General features: G+C 49.5%; 1 protein-coding gene across 4 annotated transcripts; it reads left to right on the forward strand.

Annotated features, from left to right (window-relative positions):
* The first annotated feature begins 2845 nt into the window (after positions 1 to 2845).
* On the forward strand, positions 2846 to 12568 carry Wdr13 (WD repeat domain 13). 4 transcript variants are annotated; one of them, XM_006995067.4, is made up of 9 exons: positions 2846 to 3383; positions 4063 to 4303; positions 5434 to 5543; positions 5662 to 5792; positions 6345 to 6652; positions 7588 to 7768; positions 7862 to 8003; positions 9723 to 9841; positions 10218 to 12568. In XM_006995067.4, exons 1-9 carry the CDS (start codon positions 3343 to 3345, stop codon positions 10400 to 10402), a joined length of 1458 nt encoding a protein of 485 aa, XP_006995129.1. In that variant the 5' UTR covers positions 2846 to 3342; the 3' UTR covers positions 10403 to 12568. The 4 variants fall into 4 exon arrangements, with proteins under 4 accessions (XP_006995129.1, XP_015844089.1, XP_076418225.1 ...); XM_015988603.2 differs by having other exon boundaries at positions 2885 to 3383; positions 3800 to 4303; XM_076562110.1 differs by having other exon boundaries at positions 2885 to 3383; positions 3899 to 4303.
* Positions 12569 to 14725: the final 2157 nt, after the last annotated feature.

Consider the following 14725-nt stretch of genomic DNA (forward strand, 5'->3'; position numbering starts at 1 on the left):
GATTCACACTGAGTCCTGTCATTAGATTGTGGTATCTAATCTGGACTTTCCTGAGAAAGACTCTCAAAAAGAGAAGGGTCAACAAGGTGGCTCAGTGGGGACAAGCCCTTGCTGCCAAAGCTGAGGATATGAGCTTGATCCCTGGAACTCAGAAGTGACACCTGTGTGTCATCCAGTGACTTCCACACATGCACTGTGGTATAGGTGTCCCCTCCCAAGTAAATAAAGGTAGTACATTTTAAGACACACTGACCACACCATTCTTTGTGATAAATAAAAAAGGACATAAAAATATAGTATGGATCACAGATGAGGGGCAGTTAAACAGAATGTCACCCTCTAATTCTCTGGTGCTTCATATTTTCTCTCTAAACTAGGGATGGTAACAGGATTCACCACATTCCTATTAAGATTTAATTGGCTGGATGTGGTGATGAATAATGTAATCTTGCCTACTTGGAAGTATTACAATATCCAGGCCAGCCTGAGAAATTTAGCAAGACTGAGTCAAAAAAAAAAAATTAGATCTGGGGCTTGGTGGCACATGTCTTTAATCCCAGCAGTGGGAAAGTTAAAAAAAAAAAAGAGGATCAGAAGTTCAAGGCTACCTTTCCAGTTGAAGGCCAGACTGGACTACTTTGGTTGGTTTGTTAATTTTTTTTTTCAACAGAGTTTCTCAATGTAGCCATGATTGTCCTGAAACTCGCTCTGTACAAACAACTCAGGCTGGCCTCAGACTTACAGAGACCCACCTGCCTCTGACTCCCGAGTGCTGTGACTAAAGGTGCGCAATACCACTGCCTGGCTCAGCCTGGACTACTTTGTCTCAAAAAACTAATAAAGGAGTGGAAGCCAGTTGTGATAACCCAATACTTGGGAAGTGGAGACAGAGGATCAGTTCAAGGTTATCCTCAGCTATGTAATGAGTTGGAGGCCAGCCTGGGTTACATGAGATCTTGTTTTTAAAATGAAAGGTACTTGCTTAGCATATCTGAAGCCCTGGATCCTATCTATCTCCTGTACCATATATAAGCTACTTAAACAGTGTCCAACACTTTGTCCAGTGAGTATTTACAGTCTTGTTAAAGCTATATTTCTTTGTGCCAAGAAATATAGCTCATTCTTTAGCAATTGTTACAGAGGATATTTTACAACAGTGATACAGTGACAAAGGAGAAACCATCAACAGGATTCACCTATTTTTATATTCCTCGCGTCAGGCAACCTAAAAACATTAGTTAGTTGATTTTTTTTTTTGTCAGCTTGACACAAGTTAGAGTCATTTGGAAAGATGGAACCTCAACTGAGAAAATGCTCCCATCAGATTGGCCTGTAGGGATGGCTGTAGTGATTCTTGATTAGTGATTGATGTGGGCGGTGCCACCTGTGGGCAAGTGGGCATGGGTTGTATAAAGAAGCAGGCTACAGCAAGCAGTGGGGAGCAGGCCAGTACGCAGTGTTCCTCCATGATCACTGAGTCAGTGCCTGCCTTGATTTTTAGCCCTGACTTCCCTTAGTGATGGGTTGTGACCTGGGGATTCTAAGGGGAAATAAACCTTTTCCTCCCCCAAATTGCTTTTGGTCGGTGTTTTATCACAGCCATAGAAAGCCAAATTAAGGGGGCTGGAGAGATGGCTCAGTGGTTAAGAGCATCAACTGCTCTTCCAGTAGGCCTGGGGTTCAATTCCCAGCACCCACGTGGCAGCTCACAACTGTCTAACTCCAAGATCTGATATCCTCACATAGGCAGGCAAAACACCAATGTACATGAAATAAGAATATATTTTTGAAAAAGCCAAATTAAGACAGTTGATTATATTTATTGTAAAAGTCAGTTTTGAAAATTGGGTCAGCTGATGTTAAGGTACAGTAGAAAACTATATTATACCTTGAGTTTCTGTGCCTGCTTGCTTTAAGAAAGCTTTTATTATTTGTTGGGGGTTGTGAGCCACAGCACACCTGTGGACGTCATAAGACAACTAGGGACTGGGTTCTCTCCTTCCACCTTTACATGGGATCTAGCGATTTAAAAACAAAGTCTTAGGCAACAAATTACCCAGTGAGCCATCTCCACCCTTCTTGCTTGCTTTTTGAGATAGACTCTCACTATGTAGCCCCGGGTGGCCTGGAATTGACTAGACCAGGCTGGATTCAAATTCATGATCCTCCTGTCACTCCCCGCCCCCACTTCACTCCCTTTATAGGATTACCATTAGGCTAGACTTATATCTTGAATTTCAGCCTTGTAAATTCTGTTTATCTTTATGGCTCTGAGATAAATATCTGAGATACAGATTCTAGTTTAAAGTGAATAGCAGACAATTGGGAAAGATTCCTTGGGTCAAACCCCCAAAGCTGTTTTTCCTAATTGCATCTTGTTATTTAAAACACTCAAGTCTCAATCAAATTTACGAGGGGCAACCATCCAAGTCCAGTTACTCCCAGTGAAGACACATGGGTTCTCATTACATAGGTGTCCAGAGAGTCATCACTGCTCTAAGAGCTAGAGAATGTTTTAGGAGTCAGTCTCTGTATGTATGGTCAGTCTCTGTATATACTTTATTCGAGTTTTGCCTGGGGCCAAATTTGTGCTGCTGAGAAGAGCCTAAGCCACTTTCACAAGAAAGTCATTATTTCTCATTTTTAGCAAGTGGTTGACATATTCACCCTGTCCCTCTAACCCCAGTCCTTTATCCCTTTGTATACAAAAGGTGTCAAGGGGAAAATGAATAGAACTCAAGGGGTGGAGCTTCTGTCCTTGTACGGGAAACTACAATCCTTTAATGCGCCTGCGAGGCTCCCACGCCCTGGGAAAGGTTCCTATCGATTTGCTCTGTGCTCCGCAGCTCTTTCTGGTTGCAAGCAGCCATCTTGCCTGGAGCTTGAGACAGGGAGGAGAGAAGGAACCGGTGACACCGGGCTCAGGGCCGCCCCGGGGGCCTCAAGAACCAGGGGCAGCCCCGGAGGTGGTCCTGGGTCCTGGGCTATGCTCTAGGACTAGAAAAGGGAAGGCAGAGGGCTTGATGGGCGGGGAATGTCAAACAAGACCGGCTGGGTGGGGGAGGGGCGTTGCTAAGGCAACTGGGGAGGGCGGGGTCATGTCTGAATTGCTGCTGTGAGTCACCGGAGTGCTGCCCAGGAAAGGCAGGGCTGGAGTGATGACCATGCTAGCGACCCAGTGGGATTTCGCGACATCACCTGTGTGGAGGGACTTCGTGTCTATGGCAACTGTCACCTGGTGGAAGGGGCGGAACTAGATTTCCTCTGTCTGGGACGCCGGCATTCCAAGCCCTTGTCCTGCAGCCTCCCGCAGGCAGACGCGCCATAGAAGGAAGCCAGGGAATGGCCGCGGTGTGGCAGCAAGTCTTAGCAGTGGACGCGAGGTGAGGCGTGGGGTTGGAGCCCATGGGAGCGGAACTTACTGTGGTGCATGAGCAATGGCGATAAGTGAGGCTGGGCGGAGAACTTGGCTGGTGCGGCTGCGTGAGCATGCGCAGTTAGCTTGGTGTGGGATATTCCCGCGGTGAAGTGGCCCGGCTAGAGAAGGGTCTAAAGAGCATGCTGGGAAAATGCGGTTAGATATGGACATGCGCAAAGAGACTGTCTTCGGGGTGGGAAGTGGAAGTCTGGCTGGTGACTTCCTACCTAGCTCCTTATTGCCTGTCCTCTTCCCCAACTTTTCTTGATACCACTACCCTACTACTATTACCCAATTGCTACCCCATACTAACCTTTATCACTACCTGACCCTAACCTCCATTGCCATACACTGCCAATCTGACATTTGTCATCATGCTAGACTGATAATATAGATGGCCAAGACTGACCCCCAACAGAGCTGCAGATTGACAATATTGTCTCCAGACTGACCTTTTCATCATACCTGTTATTAATGCAGAATTACCCCCGTCACAGTACCAGGAAGAATCCCCCTTTACCACTGTTGATCACTCTCACCATCCCAATCACTGCCAAACACCTCATGGCACAACCCTATGCCTCGAGCTGATTTATTCCCTCTGTCCTGTGCCTGCTGCCTGCCCTGCCTCCTGGACCCCACAGGTACAACGCCTACCGCACACCAACGTTCCCACAGTTTCGGACCCAGTATATCCGCCGGCGCAGCCAGCTGCTGCGGGAGAATGCCAAGGCTGGCCACCCCCCAGCCTTGCGTCGGCAGTACCTGAGGCTACGGGGCCAGCTATTGGGTCAGCGCTACGGGCCACTCTCTGAGCCAGGCAGTGCTCGTGCCTATAGCAACAGCATTGTCCGCAGCAGCCGCACCACCCTTGACCGAATGGAGGTGAGCTCCTGGCTGTACCACCTGCCGTCCGTCTCTCTCCCCTACCTCCATAGTCATCATGGCCTTTTGTCAAACACGGGTGATGTACAAAAGTACTGTTCTAGTGTCAGTAGAGGACTAAAAAGTAATATAGCGGCCGGGCGGTGGCGGCGCACTCCCTTAACCCCAGCACTCGGGAGGCAGAGGCAGGCGGATCTCTGTGAGTTTGAGGCCAGCCTGGACTACCAAGTGAGAGATCCAGGAAAGGCACAGAGCTACACAGAGAAACCCTGTCTCAAGTGAATTAGATAAACACGGAGCGAGTCAGATGAATGAGTTGATATTACCACGGTATAGTAGAATGCTCCGATAGTAATATAAAATGAACCTAGGAGACAAAAAGGAATGAGAGTTCCATGCAGGGATGTAGGGCAGTGACAGAGTGCTTGCCTGGTATGCGTGAGGCTGATGGTTCTGTTCCCAACACAGCAAGAAGAATGAAAAGGACCTACTTTGGGGGAGGCGGCAGGGGGGGGGGTTGGGGGTGGAGTTTGAGACAGGGTTTCTGCGTGTACTTTTGGTGCGAGATCCGCCTGGCTCTGCCTCCTGAGCGCTGGGATTAAAGGTGTGCGCCACTGCCGCCCGGCTAAAAAGGCACTCGCTACTTTGAGCTAATGGAGGAAGCTATGTAATAGGGAAGACTTCTCTGAGGAGATAACAATGAAACCTGGCTGAAGTGAGAGGCTGGTTTGAGTGGATTTTTTGGGGGCGGGGGTGGGGGGAGGGGAATAGTTATTCTTGGTGAGGAAAACATGTTTGTACTGAGGATATGTTGAGCAGGGCAAGGGCAGAAACAGAGGCACTAGTGAAGAAGCTACTGAAGAGGGCCAGTGAGCAGTGACAGTGGTGGCAGGTGCCACGTGTGGTGACAAGGGATCAGGTCTGGTCCTATTTTGAAGTCTCCAGACTTCAGTGCTTCTCAAAGACTCCTTTCTTGTCCTTTTGAGACAGGATCTTACCATGTAGCCCAGGCTGGCCTCAAATTCACTATATAGCCAAGGCAGGCCTTGAGCTCAGTGATCTTCCTGCCTCAGTTTCCCAAGTGCTGGAATTAGAGGCATGCACCGTCCCTGACCCTCTCTTGTTTGCAGGACTTTGAAGATGATCCTCGAACCCTGGGGGCCCGAGGGCACCGCCGTTCTGTCAGCCGAGGCTCCTACCAGCTCCAGGCACAAATGAACCGAGCAGTCTATGAGGACAGGTACATACCAGAGGCAGGCAGAGGGTGGAGGTTCCCCAGGAGGAGAGAGGCCCTGGGATATGGCAGTCTGAACACCCACACCTACCTCCTATCGCCCCTACTTCCTGTTGGGGCTCAGGCCTCCTGGCAGTGTGGTACCCACATCGGTGGCAGAGGCAAGTCGTGCCATGGCCGGGGACACATCGCTGAGTGAAAACTATGCCTTTGCAGGCATGTACCATGTTTTTGACCAGCACGTGGATGAGGCAGGTAAGAGAACGGGTGGTGGGACCCATCACCAAACATTTGTTCAAACAACTACCCAAGGCCTCATTTTTCCAGAATGCAAGGTCTCTGGCACCACACCTCAGCAGGAGAAATTACCACTCATAAAACTGTTAGCAAATGCAAAAGCCCTCTGCAAAGTTTGTGTTACTTTAGGTACTGTAAAGAGCCGCAGAAACTCAAGAGAGCCTTTTTTTAGCGGGCTGTCTGAGTTCCTGAGTCACTTGGAAGAGTTCAAAGCCGTTGCTGGTAACTTCCTTGCAGAGGGTCGAGTGGGCCACACTGTGTGGAGGCTTTGGCAGACTCCTGAGAGCTTGATTGTTGTAAAGTACGCAGTAGAACAGTGCCAGCTTTTTTGCGTTGCAGAAGCCCTTGGCGGTCCTCAGAGTGCCTGCTAGATTTAGAGAGCACGTTGTCAGTGGACCTTCTAAGGTTTACAGCTGCCTTTGTCAGCCAAGGAAAGCCCGTTGTTGAGGTGACCATTCCTTTGCTCAGTGAATGTGTTGACTCCCCCAAATGACTCCTTGGCATTTGCAGTCCCAAGGGTACACTTCGCCAATGACGACCGGCACCGCCTGGCCTGCTGCTCACTGGACGGCAGCATCTCCCTGTGCCAGCTGGTGCCTGCCCCACCCACTGTGCTCCATGTGCTACGTGGCCACACGCGTGGCGTCTCCGACTTCGCCTGGTCCCTCTCCAATGACATCCTCGTGTCCACCTCCCTCGATGCCACCATGCGCATCTGGGCCTCCGAGGACGGCCGCTGCATCCGTGAGATCCCTGACCCTGATGGCGCTGAACTGCTGTGCTGTACCTTCCAGCCCGTCAACAACAACCTCACTGTGGTCAGGCTCCAGGACACCTGCTCACCCTGGGCGGGCATGCTGGGTCTGGAGGCTTGTCTTGGGGCACCAGAGTATAAAGGTTTAATCCCTGCAAGTCCTATCACAGCAGTCCTGTGGGCAGACTCAAAGAGAAACAGACCAACAAAAAGCACAGTTCAGCCGGGCGGTGGTGGCACACGCCTTTAATCCCAGCACTGGGGAGGCAGAGGCAGGCGGATCTCTGTGAGTTGGAGGCCAGCCTGGGCTACAGAGCGAGCTCCAGGACAGGCACCAAAGCTACACAGAGAAACCCTGTCTCAAAAAAACAAAACAAAAAAGCACAGTTCATGATCTGAGAAGGCCTTGCTGTGGTAGACTTCTGGGCTGGGCTAGGCAGGGGGGTCATGGCCCTGGGGTTCCTCTGGTCGCATCACAGTCTTACAGTTTTCTGTCTCCAGAGGCTGCTGCTAGGGAGCAGGAGGATGAGGCGGAAAGCTCATGTAGTCTATCAGTGGCAGCCCCACTGTGGTCAGACTCCAGGACAGACTGGTGATCAGAGGGCAGAGGAAGACATGGAAAGTCTGGCGTGGCCTGGGGGTAGGGCGTTGAAATGTAGGGGAACAACAGGCCATGAGCGAGCTAGTCCTTGGGGCCCTGTCTCATTTCCGTGCTAGCAGCTCTTGGGCTTCGAGAGGGGGCAGACCAGGGTGCAAGGGAAAGCTATAAGGGTATTTTAAGGTCAAGTTTTCAGACTGGCCAAGGGGCAGCAGCCTTTTGGCTCTGGGACTGCCTTTGTCTCACGAGCAACTGGCCTATTGTAAGCATATGGAGGGGATAGCTAGGGAGTAGGAATGATGCCTGGGTCACCTTCCGGGGAACCTGGCACAGTCCTAACGTGTGAAACTCAAGGACGGACTGGATGAGTCGGAATGATAGTGTGTGTATTCCACCCACAGGTGGGGAATGCCAAGCACAATGTGCATGTCATGAACATCTCCACAGGCAAGAAAGTGAAGGGTGGCTCCAGCAAGCTGACAGGCCGCGTCCTCGCCCTGTCTTTTGACGCCCCTGGCCGCCTTCTCTGGGCAGGTGATGACCGTGGCAGTATCTTCTCCTTTCTCTTTGACATGGCCACAGGTAGGCAGGCCACAGGCCTCGGTTTAGGTGCCCTCTCCTTTTGATTCTGCCAGGACTCAGTCCTTGTCCTCTCCTTTGCCTCCGCTGATTCAGGGAAGCTGACCAAAGCCAAGCGACTGGTAGTGCAGGAGGGCAGCCCTGTAACCAGCATCTCCGCCCGCTCCTGGGTCAGCCGAGAAGCACGGGACCCCTCCCTGCTCATCAACGCCTGCCTCAACAAGCTGCTGCTCTACAGGTGGGTTCCTCCCCTACCGGGGCCATCGGGGCCAGCAGAGGGGAACAAGACCTGTCGCCATCACATTCATTGCACCAAGGACGGGTCTGACCTCACAGGATGATGAGGGTGGGGTTGGGGATGTAGCTTAGTGGCAGAGTGCTTGTCTAGCAAGTGTAAAGCCCTGGGTTCCATCCCCAGAAACACACACACACACACACACACACACACTACATAGTGTGGGGATACATGGCCTACAGTGTACACAGTGTACACAGTGTACAGTATGACAATAGCAATAGCAACATAAATAAGAAAAGCAGTAATGAGCCTCTCCGTGAGCATTGCGATGGCCAGGCCCTGTTCAAAGCACATCATACATACCACCTTCTTCCATCCCCACAGCAGCCTGGAAAGTAGATACTGTTATTATCTCAGATGGTATAGGTAAGCAAACTAAGGCCAGATACATAAAGGGCTGAGAAAGTAGCTCAGTGGTAGAGAGAGCACTTGCCCAGCACACATGAGGCTGTGGGTTCCACTCCCAATACTATGATTAAAGGGAAAATATCAGCACATGTTTCCCTTTGGTTTGATTTTTTTCACATTTATTTCTGTGTGTGTGTGTGTGTGTGTGTGTGTGTGTGTGTGTGTGTGTGTATGCACATATGTAGAAGTTTATTCTGTCCTTCCATGCAGGTCCCAGGACTCGAACTCGAGTTGTTGGGCCTGGCAGCAAGTGTCTTTACCTACTTGAGTCATCTCTCCAGTTCCCTTTCTTTTTCCTTATTTGGTGCTGGGAATTGAACCCAGAGCCTTGGACATGCTAATAACACTCTACCACTGAGATTCACCCATAGCCTATATTATTTTGTTCTTTTGATTTGAGGTCAAAATTCATTCTTCCCACCCATCGCTGTCATGTTACAGTTCTCTAGCTAGGGTGCAAAACCTAATGACCAGAATCACTTCAAAAAAATTTATGCTTTTTAAAGCTGGACATAAGCTCATGCCCTGCTAGGCAGTGGTGACACACGCCTTTAATCCCAGCACTCAGGAGGCAGAGGCAGGAGGATCTCTGTGAGTTCGAGGTCAGCCTGGTCTACAGAGTGAGTTCCAGGACAGCCAGGGCTACACAGAGAAACCCTGTCTCGGGGGTAGGAGGGACCTCATGTCCTAAATCACAGCACTTGGGAGGTAGGGGCAGGTTGAGACTAGACTGATCTACATAGCAAGTTCCAGTACACAGTAAGATCCTATCTTTAAAACAAACAAACAAACAAACAAAAACCCAAAAAACTTACTTGTTGCTCTTACAGATGAGTGAGGTTCAGTTCCCAGCCCCAACATGGCGGCTCACAACTCTGTAATTCCCGCCCAAGGGCTCCAGCGCCCTCTTGTGGCCTCCTCCAGTACTATACACTCATGGTGCACAGACACACATGCAGGCGGAACACCCATACACATACAACGAAAATAAGGAAATTGAAAAAAAATGCTAGGGGTGATGATAGATACCTGTGATGCCAGCACTCTAGGGCTGGAGCAGGGGGACCACTTGAATGCCTGAGTTCAAACTCAGCTTGTACAACGTAGTAGGCCTGTCTGCAGATGAAAATGAATCTGAATTTCATGAGCACTGTGAATGCCTCAGATACAGGATGCAGAACGTAGACCGCCGCTGGCCTCCTGAGGCTGAGGCTCTGCCGCCCTGACCCCTTTCCTTTGCCTTCTCTTCAGGGTGGTGGACAATGAAGGGACCCTGCAGCTGAAGAGGAGCTTTCCCATTGAGCAGAGCTCCCACCCTGTGCGCAGTATCTTCTGCCCTCTCATGTCCTTCCGCCAGGGGGCCTGTGTGGGTGAGTGCTCGGGGGCAGCGGCCCGGGGAACTGGGAAGAGGCACACACCACTACTGCTGCCGGCCTGGCTCCATCACCGTGCCAGCCTGATGCCATGACTTCCTGGGCCTTGTGCTCTCTTGTGCCCTAACGGCCTCATGCCTAAACACTTTCCACATGGAGCCACGCACAGCTTGGGAAGTTCACAGCTGAGACACAGACCCCACGCTTGCCTAAAACCTCCCCTACTGCCCACAGGACCAAAGGGGGCAGATGAACTCCCATCTAGGGAGGGTTCCTTTTAAACTACCCCAAGCTCCGTGAGGCCCTCCCACCTCCCACAACCTCAAGGACTCCCCACCAGGCTCCTGATCCTCTCTCCCTCTTATCCGGACAGTGACAGGCAGTGAGGATATGTGTGTTCACTTCTTCGACGTGGAGCGGGCGGCCAAGGCTGCTGTGAACAAGCTGCAGGGCCACAGTGCACCTGTGCTCGACGTCAGCTTCAACTGCGACGAGAGTCTGCTGGCCTCCAGCGACGCCAGTGGCATGGTCATCGTCTGGAGACGAGAGCAAAAGTAGGGTTCCGCCAGCCCTGCACTGCCCGCCGCCGCCGTCGCCGCCGCAGTTCCCTCCTCTCCCTCCGGGCTTGTGTTGTAAATAAAATTTCCGTGGTTGTGTTGAGGGGCAACTCCCAGGTCTCCCACAAGGGGGCACTAGGGAGCACTGAGCCCTCCGGTGAAAGGGAGATGGCTTCCTCGGTTGTGCAGTCTTGTGTTCATCCATGCAACAAGCACTGAGTAGCTGCTGTGATGTGTCACGTAGTTGTGAGTCAGTAGACAGGAGTGAGCACCAACTGTGTTGTCAGGAACTGTTCTGAAAAGGAGGGATCCTGCTGTGGCCTCAACCAATGCAAACTCCTGCCCTTGTGGCCTTGCATCCTAGGGGATGCAAGCACGCGGTATACAAAGTACAGCCATTCCTTGGAGTATAATTTGCTTTATAATTTTTCAACTTTTTGACCGTACAGTGCTACAGAACCACACACATACACCTGGTCTTGTTTTTCTACTTTCAGTATGGTGTTCAGTAAATTACATGAGCTAGTCAACATTTTGTTATAAAATAGACTTTGCATTAGGTGAGTTTGCCTACCTGTAGAATAATGTCACTGTTCTGAGCCCATTTGAGGTTGGTGGGGCTAAGCTAGGGTGTTTGGTAGGTTAGGTATATTAATGCATTTTTGACATACACTAGTTCAAGTTCAGGCAGATTGGTTGAGGTCTAACCCTATTGAGTGGAGAAGCAAGCATCTGTATATAATAGGCTAGTTCAAGATGGGCGGTGTGGAGATGAAGAAAGGAAGAAAGGGGGTGAGGCCGCAGGGACGGGAGCGGGGAGCTTCTTTTGGCGATGTCATTTGAAGATCTGAATGAAATGAGGGAGGCCATCGTGGGGGGCGGGGGTAGAAGAACATCCTCAACAGAAAGAAAGGCTAGCGCAGAGCCACCGAGACGGGAGTGTGCCAGAGTATGACCCGGCTGAGTGTGACACATGACATTAGATCTGGAGGGCTTTGTGGGCCATGCTGAGGAGCTTGCCTTTTCCTGGGTGAGGGAGGTTGGGGTGCAGGATCTGACAGCAATAGAGAACTTAGGAGAGGAATGGTGAGTTCAACCCCAAGGGTTTCATCAGATTAGATTGCAAAAGTTCCCAACCTGACAGCTTCTGGCTAGGTGCACCCCACTCTTATCTGTGCATTGACTTAGGGCCCCCAACCAGGGAGCAGAAGTGGTGTGTTGAGGTCTTGGAGTTCTAGATTGGCATGCTCCTCCCATGCCCGTCCAGGGCCCTAATTTAAGCCCTTGACCAGCTCAGAGACCAAATACTAAATTAGTTCATGATTGGCTATTGGCAAGGAAATAAGTTCCAAAGTCATTGTCAATGGTTAGAATCATGAAGAAATTTCAGTGTGAAGCATCACCAGGGCCTCTTAAAGCTAATTCTCCCAGATCCATGTGCTGCTACATTTGCATCAGTTGCATCCTTGGCTAACGTCTTGGGACTTCAGAGTCACCAACCTGGTAGCACAGTATTGCTGAGCTATGGAACTAACAGCAGCTCTTTGAGGGAAGAAGATAATTCCCTGTTTATTTAATCTGTCATTTAATAGTGTGATCACTTGTAGCCAAAGCATTTCTGGCTCCATCAGATAGATCTTAGGCAAATGGTTATGAGATAATGATACCAGTGAGCTGGACTGGTCATGTTGTCAAAATTATGTGTGTGTGCCAACATTCCTAACCCAGCTTGGGGGTCAGTGATTTCCTATGAAGACAGACAATACAGCTGATGGATACAGTGAAGGGTACCACACACCAATTAAATACTAATCTTCCAAGAGGCCCTCCCAAGGATAACAGTTCAGACCTGTGTGTTAACTCTCTGCTGCACCAAATAGATACGGTTTCAATCAAGGTCTAGAGGGAGCAAGATAATTTGGGGAAATACCAGTTTTCTCGAACTTCCTTTTCTTCACACTCTCCATTTTCTTTAGTGAGTCTGGTTTCAGGATGGTTGATGAATATTGTTTGCATGATTCGGGGGGTTTCCTCCTTGTAAAATTTTTGAGGTGGCAGAATTGACGTTCTACTTTAATTTCATCTTGGTGACACTTTTGACTCACAACCTAAAGGAACCTAAACACTGAGTAAACAAGAAAGAATAAAAAATAATGCTATTGGTCAACCTTGGGCCTCTCTTACTTTGTCATCACTGTGCCTCTGGCTTGACATCAGAATTTTCGTCATTCCATCAGATCTAGTCCTGGTCTACGCCCTTTGTCTATTTTGACCCTGGGTGCTAGTCACGTGCTGCACTATCAAGAGCAGCTCGGGGCTAAGCCTGGAGCTGAGCATTTCTTTAATTATTCCCCCACCAGTGTGTACCACTAGTCAAGCCTAAAACCCGACCTCCCACCAACACTTGTCTACTCATCTGACTTTGAACTTGAATGTGGACTTCTGTGATTTTTGCTGTGATGAGTCTTGATCTTAACCTTACATCTGGAATTCTATTATTTTACCATCAGTTCCCCTAATGTTACTAGTTCCGACCTCTATCCGGGCAGGAAATGCCCATGTGATCCAAACTTAAGCCCAGGCCTCTGTCAACTATTCTACCATTACTGGCTCTTTGCTCTGGCCTCAGATCTGGGCATTTGTTTGGTTTTGTTCCTAGGGATGGAGCCCAGACCTGTGTGTGTGTGCTGAGTAAAAGTTCTGCCACTGAACTATAAACCTGTTCCTGGGTATTTCTTACTGTTTCCTTCACTGATGCCTATCTACTACGGCCTCAGACTCAAACACTGTTTTGAGACAGAGTCTCTCTGTGTAGCCCAGGCTAGCCTCTGTCTTCCTGCTTCAGCCTCCCAAATGCTGGATTACAGGGATTCACCACCAAGCCTAGCCAGATACTTTAGAGTAATTTTTGTTTCAATTTAAAGTAATTTTTACTTTATGTGTATGGGTGTTTTGCCTGTATGTATGTCTGTGTGCCATCAATACCTGTGGTATCCGCAGAGGCCAGAACGGTGTCAGGTCTCCTGGAACTGGAGTTACAGACACATTTGTAGGCCACCATATTGGTGCTGGGAACCAAACCCGGGTCCTCTGAAAGAAGAATAAGTGCTGCTCACAGCCACTGAGCCGTTTCTCCGGCCACCAGGTACTCGCAGGTCTACTGTTGTCGGTGTCCGTATGGCCTACTCTGAAGCCTGGATCTCTGTAGATGCCTCCACCATCAGGACCACTACCTTTACTCTTAGCTTCAGTCTCCTTAAGCCTTCCATCAGTGTCATGGCGTCCTACCTCCAACGTGGGACTCTGGCTCCACTCTCAATCCATCTTTCCAAGACCAGTGAATCCAGATCTGGGGTAACTCATGAGCAATGCTCTTCAGCTCCAAAACCTGAAAACTTAAGCCTCTGTTAGTTTTCCCATACTTAGTGCTTCTGGGACCTCAGTACAGTAGTCCCCTGTTGATACTTTTCAGATCTTCCCTCAAATGCTGGCCTCTCTTTCTCTTTTCCCTGCTGGCCTATAGTTTCTATTCCTCTATAACTACTCTGATCTTGAACCTTAGGAACATCAGTTCCTCTTGGCATCCTTACGCTTTTGTGTCTGTTAACTATTCTATGACCTTTGCTACTTGGTTCTAATCCTAAACGCCCCCAAACTGTTTCACCACGAACGCCCTTTTAGTATTTAGTATTTCGTATTGAAATGCTGGATGAATATTCTTTGGCTCAACCTTGAATCTGGGTCTCTTGGTTAATATCCCACCACCACAAACCCTGTCCTCCAGCTGGGCGTTTGTGAACTCTAGCACTATCAAGACATGTCGGGTCTGACCTTGACTCCATAAAAGCCTCCTGTGGCCGGGAGGTGGTGGCACACGCCTTTAATCCCAGCATTCGGGAGGCAGAGGCAGGCAGATCTCTGTGAGTTCAAGGCCAGCCTGGTCTACAGAGTGGGTTCCAGGAAATGTGCCAAAACTACACAGAGAAACCCTGTCTCAAAAAACAAAAAACAAAACACAAAACAAAACAAACAAACAAACAAAAAACCAAAAAACCTCCTGTGGAGGCTGGAGAGATGGCTCAGAGGTTAAAAGCACCCACATCAGTTAGCTCATAACCACCTTTAACTGCAGCTCCAGGGGATCCCAGTCCTTCTGGCTTGTGCAGATACACACACATGGCACACACATACATAGACATACACACATATACAAAAGTAAAATCTTTTTATTTTGTTTGGTTTTGCTTTTCTGAGACATGATTTCTCCATGCAGCCCTCATTGTCCTGGAACTCACTCTGTAGACCAGGCTGGCCTCAAACTTAG

This window comes from Peromyscus maniculatus, chromosome X, assembly GCF_049852395.1.
Source record: "Peromyscus maniculatus bairdii isolate BWxNUB_F1_BW_parent chromosome X, HU_Pman_BW_mat_3.1, whole genome shotgun sequence".
Classification (NCBI taxonomy): domain Eukaryota; kingdom Metazoa; phylum Chordata; class Mammalia; order Rodentia; family Cricetidae; genus Peromyscus; species Peromyscus maniculatus.